Below are 15,519 nucleotides of genomic sequence, written 5' to 3'. Positions count from 1 at the left end.
ATTTTGTTTAACCACAAATACCCATTTGCAGCCCGGTTTTTTTCCTGGAGGAAGTGTAATCAGCTCCCAGTGTCATTTTTCTTCATTGCTGCATTTCCTCTACCATAGCTTCCTTCCATTTCTTATCAAGATAGGCTTCCCGCCAACTTTAGGAACAGATACGAGATGACGAGAGGATATAAAGCATGGTAGGAGTCGACAAAGAGTTATAAGAAACATATTTAGCTATGGGATGTTGAGTACAAGATCGACCCCTTTCTAACAAGAATAGGAAGATTGGAAGAAGATACCTCGGTAGAATCGATTCGGAGCGGAGACCGAAGTGGTAACATATCACCTTTCTCCACTTGCTTTAGCCGTTGTATTTCTTCCTCCGATAAGTCTTCACCTCCATATTCGGTCAATTTGGTTTTGAAAGACCCCAACAGTGTGTCTCACAGAGTGGTCTCCCCCGCTAGGTTCTTCACATGGTTCGAAAACGAAGGGGGTGGATTGGAGTCCCGCTATCGGCAAGTCTCCCCCGGTGGAAACCTTTGGGACTCAAAGTTGTGTTGGTCCAGATAGGAAGATCAGAGTCGGAAAGAACACCTTCCAGGACTCTCCCCGAGAGGTGTATAGTAAGGGCAAAACTCATGAAAAATTACATCCATGGATACAATGGTTTTCCTAGAGGAGGATGATAACATTTGACCCGAGAGCAGAATACCCAAAATATGCAACGAAGCCGCGGGGAGCCACACTCGTGGGCGTGATCGGCATAGCACACGCATCCAAAAACCGGGGGAATAACAAAAGAAGAGGCTCCCGAAGAATCTCATTAGGACATTTAAAACCAAGATCCACTGGCATCCTATTCGAAGGTAAAAGCGGAGTATAGCATCACTCAGACGGTCGGACATTCATAGCAATCATAATGGAACGGGCTATCTCTAAAAGATGCCGATTCTCCTCGGCCACCCCATTTGGGCAGCGTATGCAACCGGTCGATGTATTATGCAGTCGGAGAGATATCTTTAAATTCACCATCAATATACTCGGTGCCATTGCACCGCGAAGGATCTTACGGTGGCATTGAACCGAGTTTTAATCATATTATGAAAATCACGAAAACATCGGAAAACCTATTTTTTGTTTTAAAAGATAAATCCATGTAGAACGAGAGTGGCAATCAATAAAAGTAACAAAGTACCATGGCGAATAGATACAGTCGGGACCCCACACATCAGATGAATTAGCATAAAAGGAATAGGTCTCGAGAAGAGAAAGTAAATAAGTAGAACAGTCGCTGCAAAAATGAGCCGAAAAAATTATCCTCATTATAAGAAGAAACCAAATCGGAAATATCAAGAGTTCCGAGGGGGTGACCAGCCTACGGTGCACGATGAAGGTCAATTTACCGAATGGACTGGATTAGAAGATGTAGTCAAAGGAGATTCTCAATCGCTCAAGCAAATAAAGTCCATGCAGTTTACCACGCAACTCCTCCCGTGACCATCGAAGGACACAATAAGATGGGAAAAAGTCACTTTACAATTCAAGTCATGTGTAAGACTACCGATAGAGAGCAAGTTACTAGAAAGAGGGAACATGTAAAACTTAGACAAAGAAAGTGATGGAGAATGCTGAATGGTTCCCCAGAATAGAAGAATATGAGCCATCAGCGATTCGAACTATCCCCAAGTTGGAGAATATGAAGAAAGAAGAGGATAAACGCATATGATCGGGCTCCGATCAATGATCCAAGGAGTAGAAACGAAGAAGCGAAAGCGTAAAAGTTACCGATATAGCAAGGAAGAGTTGGTATGGGTAGTAGAGGAAGCGGTGGCGAGGTTGTACCGTCAATAGTTGTCATGTTGACAAAATTATATCTAGATTCTGATCAACTTAAGTAACTGAAATGTGCAGAATGCAATAGCCAAACAACCCAAACAAATCTACCTCTTTTTTTTTTTCTTTTTTTTTTTTTTTCCAAGAATACAAATATGTCCTTGAAAAAGGAATTTGCAAATAAATAACTTATACAAATTTACATATAAGTCAAAGCAAATTTACCAAAATAACTCAAAACTTGAATTCAAAACTTAAATTCAAAAATTGAATTCAAAAACTTGAATTCAAAAATCAAAACCATAACAGATCCGTTATGGTCTTTCACAGAGCAAGGAGAAGCCCAACGAAGGTTTGGATGACTAACCAAGCCGAATCGCAGGCGGATGAAGAATGAAGAAAAAATCAAGAGAAGCCAAGTTGTTAAGAGGGAAGTGGATTTTTCTTTCTCCCTTTGTTTATTCATTGAATCGAGACGAAAGAATCGTTTTCTTTCTTTTTTTTTTTTCCTTTTTTCTGTTTAGTTGGCGACCAAGATGGTACGAAAAATGCCTAGAAATGAAGATTGGCGATGGGTTTGAAAAAAATCAGAAGAAGAAGAAGGTAGGTCGCTTCCCAAATCAAATTTAGGCTCGATACCATGTTGAAATACAATGTTTGGCAGAATGGCTTATTGATCCATGATCTCAAGCCCTCTATTTATAATTAAGTGGAAAGTAGACTATTACAAGGAATAGAAGTTTACATGAATGCAAACTCTAATTTAACTCCTATACAAACTCTTATTAGACTCCTAATAAATCCAACAACTTTAAAAAAAAAATATTTTTATAGTCGAGCAAAATATATATTTTTGTGGTTTTTAAAAAAATTTTTTATTAAAATAAAAAAATAATTTTTTTTTATAAAAAAAAAAAAAAAAAAAAAAAAAAAAAAAAAAAAAGAAAAAAAAAAAAAAAAAAAAAAAAAAAAAATGATTGTTTTTTGTTTTTTTTTGATGTTTAAAAAAAAAAAAAAAAAAAAAAAAAAATAATTTTTTAAGTAATAAAAAAAAAAAAAAAAAAAAAAAAAAAAATGATTCTATGTCTGTATGCAATACAATTTGTATTTATTGAAACTAGTCATTTGTTAGTATACTTGAATGATAAATTTTCAGTGGTTTAGGCAAAATACTAGTTCCATCGTGTTTATTCTGCAATAAATAGGTAGGAGGCAAGAAATCAGATGAAATGGAGGTCATATAAGGTCTGAAACCTAAGGTCGAAATTTCAACAAAAGTATCCAGGTTTTGACCGAAATTTAGGTTGAAACCTGGAGATTTTTGTTTTTGCCTAGAACAAAACTTAAGTTTTGACTGAAATTTGCACCATAATGCATAGGCATTAGGAATTGAAAACTTCCAAGAGATAATCCACATACTATAAGGAACTTGATGCTAAAGCATACCCCCAATGAATTATGGGCTTTATTTATTTGGGTTTTATCTTGTACAAGTTTGGAAAATGAAGCCTAACGGTTCCAGTTAGCTAATATCAACGTTCTCTCAAGTTGGTATCCTTAATAGGAAAATTTGTTAAAGTCAAGGTAGGGCTAGTTGAAGAAAAATGTCCAGTCATATTTGGTAGGAAACTAGGAATTTTTAGAAGTCCACCACCTAAATATCCTGCTTCAATCAAGTTTAAGCACGGATTCATCCAAGGTAGAAGATTAAGTGCAGAATTCAGAAGTTTTTAAATTTCAAAAGTTTTTAAAATTCAGAAGTTTTTAAAAATTCTGCAGAATTCATCCAAGGTAGAAGATGAAGTGCAGAAATTTCTGGGTTAGGGGAAATAGCAGAATGGGGAAGATGACTGTGGGATTATATTCTAAGGCTTGGTGCAATCCTAGGGGAAAGGTAAAAGGGACAAGGGAGGTGGGGCTAACAGGGGGGGGGGGGGGAAGAGGCTACGGTTCCTATGGGGGAGGGGGGAGGGCTGTACTTAACTTGGAGGGAGGACAGAAGCTAAGCTGCTGCTGAACTTTGAAGGAGAAGGAGAACTGAAATCACAGAAAACACTGTCACAATTAGCCATTGGTCACCCACCTTGGGATCCCACAACTTCTCAAAAGCCTTTCTTCAATTCAAAATTTTCATTAACTCAAACTGCCTAAACTACATCAACTTCTAGGCTATTTATAGCCTTCAAAACAGAACTGGACTTGACTGGGATTCCTTAACTGTGAGGATCCAACTACTTAAGATTTGGACTCTAATTAATAAAAGACTTGGACTCTAGGTGGGCCTCCTTTATATTTTAGGATACCACCACCTTACATGGACATTTACTTAATTTAAAACACTTCCTAACAAGGACTCAACCAACCAACTTTGACCAGGCAAACAGACTTGGACTCTTTATAACTCAAATTTACTAACCAAAATAAAATAAAATAAAAATAAAAAGATCCATAACCCCTGGATCGAGGGGATTCAAACTAGACCCATATTGAGCCCTAAAAGGGCAGGGAAAATGACCAAAATACCCCTGGGGTATCACCTTAAGATTGGCTTCTTTGGGGGGGGGGGGGCAACCCTGGTTACATCATAAACCCCCACTATGAACATAGACTAAATAGAATGGATTTAGTTATGAGTTAGACAGCTTCTGTGGCCATGTATGTGTGCACTTTTCATCTCTCCCACCCCCTTTCTTATGCAATTTCCTCTTCCTCTTCTTCCTATTCTTCTAGTTTCCCCTCTACGAAAGCCCACCATGGCAGCCTATTCTCAGGCCTGCATTTGTTAAAAGTTAATAGTTCATATGGCCATTAAAGACCATGTTTTGTGGTGCATCACCAGATTGAACCTAGGGTTGATAGACATGGATGTTGGTCCTTTGTCCCATAGTTTTATGCGCTTTAAAAGTTGACTGCTTAGGCCAAGCACCAAAATAGTTTCATTTATTGATTTACTTGTATAAGTTCTGTGCAACTCAAGTTATTAAGGGCAAAATAGTCTTTTCTTTTGTTTTATTTCAGTTTTAAGTGCCAAAGTCATAAGGAGTCCTATGTCCAATAGGTTTTTAATTCCTATTCCTTTTAGGTGTTTTAAATCTTATTAATGTTATAAGTGTTAAGGCTGAGAAGCCTATATGAAAACCCAAGAAGGAAGAACAAAGCTACAGTTTACTGGATTAAAACTCAGCATTGTGAACTTCTGAATAATTTTTGCATAGAGATCCTCTTTGGTGTAGATCGACTTTGCTTGCTGCCCTAGTGAGTCCAGTGCAAGAAAGATTCAAGGTGGATAGGATGTGAAACCTAAATACTTTTGGTAACTGTGGGGTCAGTTATATACATTGAGCCACCTGCCTTCACATAAGGAAGATTGATTCCCATCACCCTTATTTTCCATGTAACTTCTATTTTCATTTCTGGAGATCTCCATTCATTGGGATCCACCTAGAGTCCATATACACCATAAGAGACAACACCCCCATATCATAACCTACCTTGTTCTGCCACTTATCTCCATAAACTCTAAGTTTAAGGTTCAAACTAGCTGCTGCTTCTAAAACCTGCAACTACCTTCTAGAAGAACATACACAAGGTGAATTTTGTTGAGAACCTGCCAGCTCAATGCAACCTCTTTGTCCCCATTGGGCCATATAATCCCGATACCCTCCTAACAAGATCATTTGTATATATGACTAGAGATTGCTTGAAATTACTCTTTTACCCTTCAAAGTAGTCCTACTAGGAATCCTGTAATTCCCAAATTCCAGTTAACTCTAATTGTGATCTTGGAAGAACTGGTCTTCAGTTGATCCTGTTCAATCTAGAGTACCATGCAACTGTTAGACTAAGATTTTGGTCATAAGATCAAATATTGAAGGACATTTCACTGAAAAAGGTAGGTTTCACTCAGAAGAGGGGAAAAACTTGATCCTTATGTTTAAATCATGGTTTTTAATACTTTTTTCCCCTACAAATCAACACACTCAGCTAAAGCTAAGTTTGTTGATGCATCAAATAATGCAGCCCTTGATTGAGTGTCGAAGCAGGGTAGCAATACACCAGGATCCTCTTAAAATCGAACCAGATATGATTATATTTTAACAGCTCTGCAGGACGAGCAGCTGGGGGATCTATTTGAGATGTGGTTTTTAGGGGTGAGACTGATATGGATAAGAAAAGGACTGATTTGAATTTCAGCCTCAATGGCAGACTCCTAAAAAGTAGGGGTTAGCTGAAGGAATTTAGGATTCTAAGGTCAATGCCTTCTAGGGCTGACTTTATGTCCAGGACTTGCTTGGCTGTGATGCAGCCTCAAAATTAAGGGCCAGTTACAGGATACACTAATTGAATTCAGCAGGCAAGTTAGGGTTTCTCAAAACCCTGCAGTTGGGGAGGTAAAGGCTGTTTAGGGATTTGAGGAACTTGTAGGGATGATCTACCAAGCTCGTAGAGGGTTTGGAGGTCCAGGATTGTTGAAACCTAAATCTAAATGCTGTTATTTTCAATTTTCAGTTCAAATTTCAGAGTCTAGGGTTTAGGGGAAAATTTAGGATTTCTAGTTCTAGGGTTTTGGGGGGTGGCTAGGGTGATGGTGGGAGATCTTGCGAGCTATCTCGCTAATTTGGATTAGCGAGATGACAGAGGGGTCGAGATGGAAGATCTCACCAGAATGGGCCCAATTACATTCTTTAGGGGGGTTTTAAAAACCCCTATCTCTTTCCAGAGAGGCAGATCTTGCCTCTCTCTAGCTGCAACCCTCCAATCTCACCGGAAAATTGATTTTTGGCCTGAATTTTTTGGGGATTCAACTAGATTTCAACTTCCAAAGATCCTTAACACATCTACAACATCAAATTATCATCATTCAAGCCTATTTCAACCAGATTTCATTCTTCAACAAAGATTTTCCCCCAAATTTGAATTTTTCAAATAGAATGTTCTACAATGAGTGTGTGAGTCTAGCATAAATCTATGTTGATCTACTAGCTTTGATCTACACTTTCATAGAAACAAATTTAATTTTCTACCATTAATTTATTTTTTGAATTTTTGTATTTAAAAAATATAATATCTAAAAAATTAAGATTAAAAAATATAAAAAAATAATTATGATATGAATGTGATTATCACCGATGTTAAACTACATTGAGAGGGCTACAACCCCATGTAGTCATATTTTGATTATCATGCTTGCTGTATTTTTTATTTAAATAACTAAATAAAATAATTATGAAAAATAATATTTTATTATAATTTTATCTTCTTTTTTTTTTAAAGGATGCTCATATTATGTAGTTTGTTTTAAAAATACAAACATGTCTGTTTGAGCATTGTATATATGTTATCTTAGAACAAAGTGCGTGTTTTGTTATTTTATAAATTGTTTTTACATGTTTTTAATTATCTAAAAATTATTCTAATGATTATTTGGGAACATTCATGTATGTATTTAAGTGTTGTAAACTTGTAGCTTAAATGGCAACTAGTGGGAGTGGCAACACCAGCAGTGAGACTCAAGACATTGCTTGGCAACATGTGAATCCACTCATTGCTGACAAGAAAAAATCCCAACGCAAGTATTGCCTCAAGACCTTGAATTCTGGTGGTTAAACCAGATTAAAGCAACACTTGGTTGGTGGCTACAAAGATGTTACCAAGTGTCCCAAGGTTCCTTATGAAGTACAAAAAGCAATTGCAGCAACTTTAAAGGGAGGGAGATAAAGAAAGGATGAGATGGCACAAAAGCAAAGGGAATTTGAGGATACAGTGCTACACAAACCTTTTGTTGATGTAGCTAAGAAATCAAACAACGATGAGGAGAGGAGGAAGCGTATGGGTATTGAGTCATAGGCCAAGTGGAGATAGATAAAGGCTGCAATGGAAGCTAGCAAACAGTCCTTACATTTTGAGAATGTGAAGCAATATGAACAGACAAAAGAAGTAGGTAGTTCGAGGTCAGGGGCATCCTTGCCACCTAGACATAGTTTTCATGAAAGTGGGGGAAGTGAGAGGACTAAAAGGAGGAGGAAAATTGCACATTATAATGCCATAACATTATAATGCCATATTTGACCAAGACCCCTCCCTCTTCAAACATCAAGACATCTATCAAAGAAGTATTCCATATATGTTTGCTAGAGGTAGAGAAGGCACTAGGGAGGAGGAAGCTTAGGTTGGCAATCAGCAAATTCATGCTCTACAACAACATTGCAGCCAATGTTGCCAAAACACCATACTATCATAGGATGATCAATGCAATTGTTAAGGCAAGGGCAAGTGTAGGGGTTAAAGACCCAACAGCTGGGAATTAATGAATAAATATTTACCAAAGGTGAAGCAGGAGGTGGAGGAATACATTGGTTCATTGAAGGAAAGATGAACAATATATGGTGTTACTGTGATGGCTGATGGATGGACTGGTCCAACTAGACAATCCATCATTAATTTCATGTTGAGCTGCAATGGAAAGACATCATTCCTTGAGTCAATGGATGCCTCAGATAAAATCAAAGATGATGACTACCTTTACAAGCTCCTTAGGCAGGTGGTCCTCAAGGTAGGGCCAAGCAATGTTGTCCAAATTGTCACAGATAATGGTGCTAACTTCAAGAAAACTGGTGAAATGTTGATGAAGAAGAAGAGCAGTAGGATCCACATCTTTTGGACACCATGTGCAACATACTCAATTGATCTTATGTTGAGGGACTTAGGGAAGAGAAAGTCAATCAATGTTGTGGTTGACAGGGCTAAAAGGGTCAATAATTTTATTTATAACCATAGCTATGTGCTAAAGATGATGAGGAACCACTATAAAGGTGATCTTATCAGACTTGGATTGATTAGATTCGCCACCAACTATGTAGCTCTAAAAAGCTTCTAGAAGAAAATGGTGGGTTTATGGCACATGTTTGCAAGTGAAAAGTGGTTTAATTGGCATAGATGGCTAAAGCAATAGTAGTCCAACAAACCATTGCTGATGATTCCTTTTGGAGGCAGCTGAATAGGACAGTGGGAATTTTAAAGCCTCTTGTGTTTGTTTTAAGAGGATCGTGGATTCAGAGAAGAAGCCCACAATGCCCCACATATGCTGCCCTCCAGCAAATGAAAGAGTTGGTTAGAGCTGCTGCCCCTGCCTCCTGCAAATCCTACGAGAGGAAAATCAATGATAGATGGGAGACGACTTGATGGATCCTTTGCACTTGGCTAGTGAGTCACTTTTAAGTCTTTAAGTTTTTGTCGTATACTTTAATTTACATTGTTAATTTGTTATAACTTATATTTATAAACAAGCAAATAAGCAAATTTTTATTTCCACAATACAAGCTTAAGTACCATTACAAGAATGATCTAGGGCATAATGTAAGGTTGATGAATGCGGTGCAAGACGTGGAGAAGCTTGTGCCAAATTCTTGTCATGCAAGGGACAATTATAGAGAGGTGAGAACTTATTCAATTGTTTCTTCAACTTCTTGCATTAGTTCATATATAGTAGTAAAAGTATAATAATTGAACAATTGGTGTACAAATCAAGGAGTTCAGGGATGCCTCTGGGAGTTTTGGAAAGCCTTTTGTGGTTACAACTAGGCAAAAAAATGACCCTAGTAAATAGTCCATTACTATAACTCTATAACTGATAACTTATAAGTCCATAAGACTATAACTTATATAAGTATTAAGATTTACTTGCCTAATGCATTCTTTTATTTGATTATGCAGCTAACTAATGGGTGTTATATGGAACTAGTTCGCCAAATCTCAAGGACATAGCAATTAAAGTACTCTCACAGATTTGCTCATCCTCTGATTGCGAGAGGGACTAGAACACCTTCTCACTCATCTATAGTAAGGTACGGAATAGATTGGGGAGTAAGAGGCATGAGGACTTAGTGTATGTACATTACAACACGAGGTTAAGAGTAGGGCACATACAAGATGATATGGAAGACGAGAATCAGGAACCGATTGAGTTTGAGTGATATATTCCACGAGCCCCGCGTAAAGGATGACGAAGATGATGTTATATATCAGTGGGTTAGGGATCGAGGTGGTCCAGTGCTGAATGGGCCAGGTGGGTAACCGGATCCTACTATTGTTGCTGCCACGGGCCCAAATGTTGTGGCTAACCACATGTCTTTTAATGAGGGTCAGGACTACGTAGCAGCATCAGCAGAACCAAGAGTACCATTTGTGGAGCCACCTAGTCGACTTGAAACAACTGAGGTGATGTCTAGTAGTGGAAGTTTAGATGATGCCAACGATATCATCCCTCCATATCAATCATCGAGTCATGAAGGCAGTCAGGCTGGTGGTGTTGCTGGTGAAAGTCAGGGTCAACAAAGGGAGTCACGACACATGCGAGTTGTGGTTCCCCTATCGCCCAGACTTATACTAGGAGTAAAAAGAGCAGATCAAACCAAGGACAAACAAATGATGATGCGAGCATGCAAGATCTTGAATTGAACATGGGAAGTATGAGCCTAGATAATGGTTACAGTGGTTCACAACAACAAAGTTTGGCTAGTTGGCAGTCATCGGAATACATATACAAGGATCACAGCACCGGGTCAGATTACACTAGGCATTTTTCTTATGGAGATCGTGCTATTCCTCAAGACCCTGCACCTGGAGAGTACACATATGGGGGTGAAAGTGGGTTGTTGATTGACTGGTTTAGAAACCCCTACCCATATATTTAACAGTAACATGAACAGCAAAAGCAGCAATGGCCCTTTCACCCACCCACGATTGACGGTTACCCTAGAATGTTATTCCTCCAGTATTTAACATAGAGACATATAAGTCCCACATAAACCGATATGTGACATACTAACAATGATAAGTTGACTTGAGAGTCATATGTGGCCACCGTTCAGAATCAATTGGCACAAAATGTTGAGTGATACTCTTGCATGCTTGTGAACTTATGGATTATGATTTATGACTTACTAAAACTTCTTATGGTTGTAAAATTTTGAAGACATTTAAGTTCTTTGATAGTTTGATGTATTACTTGATACTTGATAGTTGAAAATTTGAATCACTTGATATCTTTACATTACATGTTCTTTAATCTTGCATTTCACAACATTTCGGTTTTACATATAAGGTCGACTTAAAAGACATACTTGGAGTTATTTTCTCAAAAATCCAAGGTCACCAATGTGTTCGAAGGCTTAAATAGGCTAGGTACCAAGTTTCAGCACAATCGGGCCCTAAAACCCACTAAGATGGGCCACTCAGTTTACGCCAAAAAAACGGTATATCTCGACCGAGATCTCGGTATTTTGAGGTGGCGAGATCTCGCTCTCCCACCATGGCAAGGGTTATGGTAGGGTCGAAAGTTGAGGAGGCGAAGGGGATGAAGAATCCACAAGGGATTGGGATTCGGGTGAGGGATTGAGAAATCTAGGTTATACAAGATTAGGATCTTAGGGTTTGGGGAAAGAAGATGAAGCGCAGGTTTTAGGGTTTTGGGTGCACAATCAGGGTGAGGGATGGGGATTGAATGCTAGGGAGGGGAGGGAGGTGATCATCCCAAAAGGTGGTGGGATTTGAGGGGGAGGGTTGTAAGAGATATGGGAACTATGGTGTGGGAAGAAAAAAGCAATGCCACAGGGATGGGGGAGGGATTTTAGACGAGGTGTGATGGGGAAGAGCAGGGGAAGGGTTGGGATGCTTTGCTTATTAATTGAGAGCTTAAAGAAGACAAATACTTTGAATTGTTCTAGGGTCAAAACAATATTAGGGGTAACTCAAGGAGTGGCACTGATAATTTCCCTTAACTTACCCCTATCTACTTCATGCTTTCCTCAAGGGGGTATTATAAAATGGCTAACAGCATAGAGTTCCTTTTACACTAAAAATAGAAAAAAAGGGTCCTAAACTAACTCTAAGATAATGTCCTACCTAGTTCTAAGTTCTGACAACCAGCCTACTTTTCTCAGAGAATTCTAAAGGAAGAGCAATAACCACCCACCTTTTTAAAGGACTTCTAAACCAACTAAAACTCCACTAATTCATAGATTAAATGAAAAAAAGGCTCTACCACCTCACTTAAATTGGACTAATGATGTAAGTCATGTAACCACTAACCAGGGTTAGCCCCCCCCCCCCTTTAATAGGGCAAAACCCAGGCCCAAAGGGCCCAATCCAAAGCTGCACGAATACCCCAGGGTTACATTAGTCATTTCCTCAGCCCTTTGGGGGCTCAAAAAAAGTCGGGTTTGAGCCCCCCCCCCCCCTTCAATCCAAAGGTCATGGATCTATCTTTATTTTTTATTCAGATTAGTATTCTGTGGGTTATCAAAAAGTCCCAATCTACGTACAACTTTGAGTTGGAGTTCAATTTTCAAGTAGGACTCCTCAGAGTTAGTAATTTGATTCCTTCAAGATGTCTTATGTAAGAGTCCAATTAGGGTTTCTTTAAAGAGTCCTTTTGTTATTAATTAGTTGAGTCCTTACGTAAGGGGATGATGGATAAGGTCCCCCAGTTTGACTATTAGTCAAGTTGCTTAGTTTGTAAGGCTAGTCAAGTTGCTTAGTTTGTAAGGCTATAAATAGCCCATTGAGTTAGTAATGAAATCATTTTTTTTTCTTTGGTAGAAGTAATAAAATCAATCTTGAGTCATTGAATCAAATCTGAGAATTGAAGGAAGAGAGAACCATGGGTTCCTAGGAGGATTCCCACAGCTGAGTGTGATCTAATTCTGCAATTTGCTTCAAGTTTCTCCTTCAAGTTTTGGCATCACACCTAACTCAAGAAACTACAGCAGCTCAAGTCTCCCTCTCAAGTAAGTTCAGCCCAGCCTCTCCCCTTCCCCACAGTAGGATTTTGCACAACCATCCCCCACCCTCTTTCCCCTATGGCAGCAACCTCCATCCCTCCCTCTTGTTCCCTCCACCCACAACACCTCCCCAGCCCCATTCCCCTTCCCTTCCCTTCCCCTCCCCCTACTCTGATTCTTGCAACAGAACAGAAAGAAAAGAAAGAAGAATGAAAAGAAAAGAAAAGGAAAGATCAAGAATCATCTAAGTTGACTCAATAACCTAGCCACAAGTTTCCCTACCCCTTCTTCCCTAACCGCAAGACTCCCAAGCCCCTCCCGTTTGGGTTTTCCTACCCTTCCCTAAATTGTTAAAGCCCTCTCCTGTCCCATTTGAATCTCTCCCATATTGTGAGAACTGAAACTTCAGTTCCCAAATCTCATCCCATTAACAAACCCTAGTTTTCCCTAAATTTTCCTATCCCACCTAGGGAGTCTTTGGATATCTCAAAACCGGAAATCTTCGCAAAACTCTAAATCTTCCCCAACTTTTCCATTAAGTTGGCCAATTACAAAGGGAACCCAATCAATAAAGGCCCAACCTATATATCAATCAACTCTAGGTTGTTTTCTAAAAAAAATGAAAATAGAAGTGGCTCTTTGTTGGTCAAACTGAGCAGTTTAATTTTTGTAATTTTCTAATGATTCCAAATTCTTATAAATTAAGTTAACCAAATTCAATTTTTCTCGTTCTATCTAAGTACCCATTCACTTGAAACTCATCTGCTTCCATTTCTACTTTCCATAAGTGCGCCCAGGTTTTTTTCAACTGTTCAATGGCCACCTCACATAGTTCTTCTGAATTTCGAATATTACTCAATATCCTCTATTTTCAACTATCTACTAAATCACTTAATGAAGAGCCTTTTTTGGTGACTGATCTGCATTATGAAACTTGATCATGAGCTAGGATTTGTATTCAAATCGTTAGGATGTTGTTCATTTTAGTGCTTATACACTATATGTGTCATATATTACTTATTCGTATTATTTTTTGCAACATTTCCATGTGTATTTTGACCACTTCCATGCTTTCTGCATTAATTGACATGTATCTCTGATCAGATATGTCTTTTAAAATATCTGGCCAATATAATACCTGATACCCGATATTTTTATCCTCTATGGGAAGTAATGAAAAGCCAAAATTTTCTGGAAACTGGGCATTGACAAGAGACCAAGAATACACAACCTCATATGATTAATACTGCTGGCCAAATTTTTTGACTCTACAAACATACAATTAGTATATCTATCTCAGGAAATAACCCAAGCACATCATTTGCATCAAAGTTACTGTCATGAAAAATCAATTTACCTTAAGACATAGAATGCCCAAAACAAATATGTTGAGTACAAAATTTGCTAGCAGCACGACTGTGACATGTGATCCCAAAATTAGCCCCAGTAGATGGCCAGTATTCTCTGAATGAATAACATTCTTGCCAACTGAATCATCCAACTTGAGTTGGTGTAGCTGGATTTCTGTCCACCATTGAAGCCCTACCAAGCTTACCACCGTACATAATGCTGAGATATATAGATTACTGGTGCCCATTTTCAGTGAATGCAACCTCTTTACCACAACCAGCCCCCCAAAGTCTCATAAGAACTGAATTAAGATAGCTGTTGGGACACCACAACATCCTGGGGCAGGAATCAACAAACAATTGATAAGGAACAAACAATGAGAATTTGGGAGACCAACAAACTTAGTAGTTCAATAGCTCCACTCCTTAATCAATAGTTTACTTTAACAAGTAGACTAGGGGAAGGGCAATCAAACAGAACCTGTAAAGTAATTATAAATTAATTCAACAAAACTCTATTGTCACTATAACCTTAACCATAAACATTAGGCAATACCCTAATAACCAAACCGGTCAATCCTTTCAAATAAGAGACAGATAATACAATTCAACAACATTAAAGAATTATTTTAATAACAGTGGGCATTTCCCATCAAATAAATCCTCAGAACCTAGATTAAAACATCCAATTAGCATTTACATGGATAAAACCTCAGAAGACAACGGAAAAAAAAAATCAATCACCATAATCCCTGAACAATTCAGTACGCATTTCACATGCAGATGACACCCCCATCAAGCATCAAACCGATAAAATAAAAAAGAACAACTCCTACTATCCAATCCTATCAATTCATCCAAAAAAAAATAATCTAGAACAAACATACCGTATTTGGCGAAGGAAGAATAATTGACATGGTCAAGATTTTCTGCTTCAACGTTCCCTCCCTCTGCGGTAGAGAGAGGGAGAGAAGGTAGGTGGTTATTGCGAAAAAGCGAAAACAAGAAAAGCGATCCAAAAACTTCTGCCTTGTAATGCTCAATTATTTATGCCATTGCCTTCTATTTCCGTTTCGCATTGCTCGTCTCTCTATATTTCCTTCATCCTTCATCCTTCAGCAAAATGGGCACTGGCATCATTGTGCACAATCAGTTTGCCTTTATACATGCCACGTGGCAGTTATTTTTTGCCAAACACTGACAAACATGCCACGTGGCAGTTATGCCCAACGGCCAACCAAACGTATTCTACATTTAGCCGACCGGTCCAACCCTGTATCAGTTCTCATAACTCGTAAGTGATATGCCAGGCAATTTTCTCAGATTTGAGTCATTTTATCAGGAAGGGAAAATCTTTCCCAAAATGGGAATGAGATTGATTGGAAAGATGGGACCCTCAGTTTCCCAATATGAACAAAATCGTACCAATATGGAATGTTATTAAATTTATGAGTAATTTTCATCTGGATCCTGAGGTTTGTTCCAGGTCACTTGTAGTCCAGTTTAAGTTTTTTTTTGCATATGGCTTCCCTGTGGTTTCAAAAAAATGATTAAATAAAGAC

General features: G+C 38.4%; 1 protein-coding gene across 1 annotated transcript in view; it reads right to left on the bottom strand.

Annotated features, from left to right (window-relative positions):
* The window catches only part of LOC149029532 (E3 ubiquitin protein ligase RIN2-like), a 48,706-nt gene extending 33,603 nt beyond the window's left edge, over positions 1-15,103 (bottom strand). The window contains exons 1-2 of the mRNA XM_089141934.1: positions 14,845-15,103; positions 13,966-14,294 (exon numbers count right to left, since the gene is read on the bottom strand). Coding sequence (XP_088998060.1) covers positions 13,966-14,205 — 240 coding nt within the window. The 5' untranslated portion in view covers positions 14,206-14,294; positions 14,845-15,103. The remainder of the gene's footprint in view (positions 1-13,965; positions 14,295-14,844) is intronic.
* Between the last annotated feature and the right edge of the window lie 416 nt (positions 15,104-15,519).

The sequence above is a fragment of the Hakea prostrata genome, chromosome 1 (assembly GCF_041222555.1).
Source record: "Hakea prostrata isolate BN-2017 chromosome 1, UWA_Hpros_2, whole genome shotgun sequence".
NCBI classification, from domain to species: domain Eukaryota; kingdom Viridiplantae; phylum Streptophyta; class Magnoliopsida; order Proteales; family Proteaceae; genus Hakea; species Hakea prostrata.
This window is presented reverse-complemented; position numbering and strand designations above follow the sequence as displayed.